Source organism: Lynx rufus, unplaced genomic scaffold (assembly GCF_022079265.1).
Source record: "Lynx rufus isolate CCGP_SWC_20201006 ecotype Redwood Valley unplaced genomic scaffold, mLynRuf1.p SCAF_23, whole genome shotgun sequence".
NCBI classification, from domain to species: Eukaryota; Metazoa; Chordata; class Mammalia; order Carnivora; family Felidae; genus Lynx; species Lynx rufus.
The window spans coordinates 487,158-489,821 of NW_025814838.1; the positions used below are offsets into that span (position 1 = coordinate 487,158).

General features: G+C 41.0%; 1 protein-coding gene across 2 annotated transcripts; it reads right to left on the reverse strand.

Annotated features, from left to right (window-relative positions):
• Nucleotides 1-550: 550 nt before the first annotated feature.
• Nucleotides 551-1,486, reverse strand: AHSP (alpha hemoglobin stabilizing protein). Of its 2 annotated transcripts, none has more exons than XM_047087374.1 (3): nucleotides 1,390-1,486; nucleotides 1,142-1,220; nucleotides 551-919 (listed from the first exon to the last, which is right to left on the reverse strand). In XM_047087374.1, exons 2-3 carry the CDS (start codon nucleotides 1,214-1,216, stop codon nucleotides 716-718), a joined length of 279 nt encoding a protein of 92 aa, XP_046943330.1. In that variant the 5' UTR covers nucleotides 1,217-1,220; nucleotides 1,390-1,486; the 3' UTR covers nucleotides 551-715. The 2 variants fall into 2 exon arrangements, with proteins under 2 accessions (XP_046943330.1, XP_046943331.1); XM_047087375.1 differs by having other exon boundaries at nucleotides 1,142-1,216; nucleotides 1,390-1,462.
• Between the last annotated feature and the right edge of the window lie 1,178 nt (nucleotides 1,487-2,664).

The following is a 2,664-nucleotide window of genomic DNA, read 5'->3' on the forward strand; positions in this document are numbered from 1 at the left end:
GAGCCTGAGATGAATAAGTCATGGAGCACCTGGGTGGCTCAGTTAGTTAAGCTTCCCACTTCAGGTCATGATCTTGCTGTTTGTGAGTTTGAGCCCTGTTTCAGGCTCTGTGCTGATAGCTCAGAGCCTGGAGCCTGCTTTGGATTCTGTCTCCCTCTCTCTCTGCCCCTCCCCCTGCTCATGCTCTCTCTCTCTCACAAAAATAAATATTTAAAACAATTTTTTAAATGAATAAATTGTCTTCCAACAACGTGTCTTTCAACAAGAATGCCACAGGACCACATTTCTGGAGAGCTTTTTCTTTACTTTTTCTTTTCTTTTTTTTTTTTTTGACGACCCTTTCCCCCTGCAACTTTTTCTTTAGTCTCTGCCTGCCTGGCCTTTCTTCAGGCTATTTTAGTACTACCCAGTGGTTACTTAAGGCTACTATCCTCTGCTCTAAGGAATTAAGTATCCAGGATCATATCTAGAAAGCAGAGCTAAAGGAAAAGGAACCAACTGCTTACACAAATCAGGGACGGACAACTGAAAAGAACAGAATAGCCAGGAAGACCAGCAAACCAATTTAGTCTTTATTAAAGTGTCAGGGTAGGGTAACACCATGAAATGTCAGAGCCTGAGCACTTGAAGAACACAGAGGAAGGATTTAAGGGCTTCTTATGGATGTAGGCCTGGGTTTCCAGGCTAGAGAGAAGGCAGTGGGTGATTCAGATGTTCACAAGGACTTCAGGAAGGCCCTATATTTGGCCAGGAAAGGGGCAGACAGAGTATTTAGCTCTTGCCGAAGTTCCTGTAGAGCCCTTTCCTGCTCTTGCTGCTCCCCCACCACCTGTGTTCTGTAATAGTTGATGTAGAAGTTCACCCAGTCATCCACTATAGTCACCATGGCTTCTTCAGGGATAGAAGGATTAGGAAAGATCTGCAGGATGAGGGGGTGGCAAGGGAGACTGTGTTCAGCAGTGCAATTCAGGAATAACTCACAAACTCTGACATCTTCCTGTCTCTGAATTGCATCCCCTGTTTCTAATTGTTCCCATTAACTGCACCATTACTCTCCCAGCTCCAAATTATCCTCCTTTGTCTGCCCACACCCACCCACAAAGAGTCAGGCCTGTTCTTTTGAAACAGTACCTGGGCTTACCTGCTGATCCAGCAGAATATTAAATTCCTTCATTCCTTTGGAAATGAGATCCTTATTGGCTTGAAGAAGGGCCATCTGCCTGGGTTAGAGAAAGAGACTGAATTCAAGTATGCTTTTTCCTCATTCCTGGGTATTTCCCCGAATTCTCTCATCCCCCTTAAAGATATCTGGTGCCTTGCAGGACCACTTCTCCAACACTTTTCAAGTCTGCCCTGCTCTGAGATCACATTTGTCCCAGGTTGGCTCACCTTCAGGTCCAACAGTGCTATGTACGTCTCACCCACACTTTCCAGGGTATGTATGTCCCTCTCTAAGCTAAATGTAGACAAGGAGTCAAGTGTCAGCCTAAGAGGGAAACGCCCTGCATCTAGGTTCTGAAGGAGGGTGATAGGTCAATCAGGAGATGGGAAGGTGGGGAGAGGTTTCCCTGAAGTTAAAAGATAGCAAGGCCAAGAAAAGCAGATAAGTGAAGAGACCTAGAAAACCAAATGAGGACAGGTCCTTGTCATCTGCCCCACATCTTGGTATGCATGCTCCAAAATTAAAATTTAGGCCAACAAAACTAATATTAATTGACTCCCTGTTAACATGACAGACACCTTTTTTTCATTTTATTTTAATTCCAGTATAGTTAACATACAGTGTTATATTGGTTTCAGACCTATGATACAGTGATTCAACAATTCCATACATCACCCTGTGCTCATCATGACAAATGCATTCCTTAATCCCTATCACCCATTTTACCCATGTCCCCATCCACTTCCCCTCTGGTAACTTTTCTCTCTGTCTCTCTCTCTCTCTCTTCCTTGCTTGTTTGTTTTGTTTCTTAAATTCCTCTTATAAGCAAAATCATGCAGTGTTTGTCTTTCTCTGCCTGACTTACTTTGCTTAGTTCCACTTATATTCTCAAGCTCCATCCATGTTGTCACAAATGGGAAGATTGTATTCTTTTCTATAGCTGAATAAGATTCTAATATTTATATACTGTGTATATATATATATATATATATATACATATACATAGGTATATACATATATATACATAAGCATATACATATATGTGTGTGTGTGTGTGTGTGTGTATATATATATATATATATGCCACATCCATCTATCGATGGACACTTGGGCTGCTTCCATAATTTGGCAATTATAAATAATGCTGCTATAAAAATAGGGGTGCATGTATCCCTTTGAATTAGTGTTTTTCTATTTTGGGGATAATGAGATACTTTTAAATCATCACAACAATGTGATGGTAATTATTCTCCAATTCATTGATGATATATTAATAGCAGCTACATTAATCATTTGTGTCAGAAATGGTTTCAAGCATGTATTGAGGTATTTCTCCTTATAAAACATCCTATTAGACAGGGACTAATAGTAGTCACATTTTGCAGATGAACCACCTGTAAGATGTGGGGAATTGTACTCTACAGGGCCGTGCTCCATAAGAATGGAGACACATCTGTCTTGTTCTCAACCATATCATCAAGTATTCAACAAAGCAGAAATGC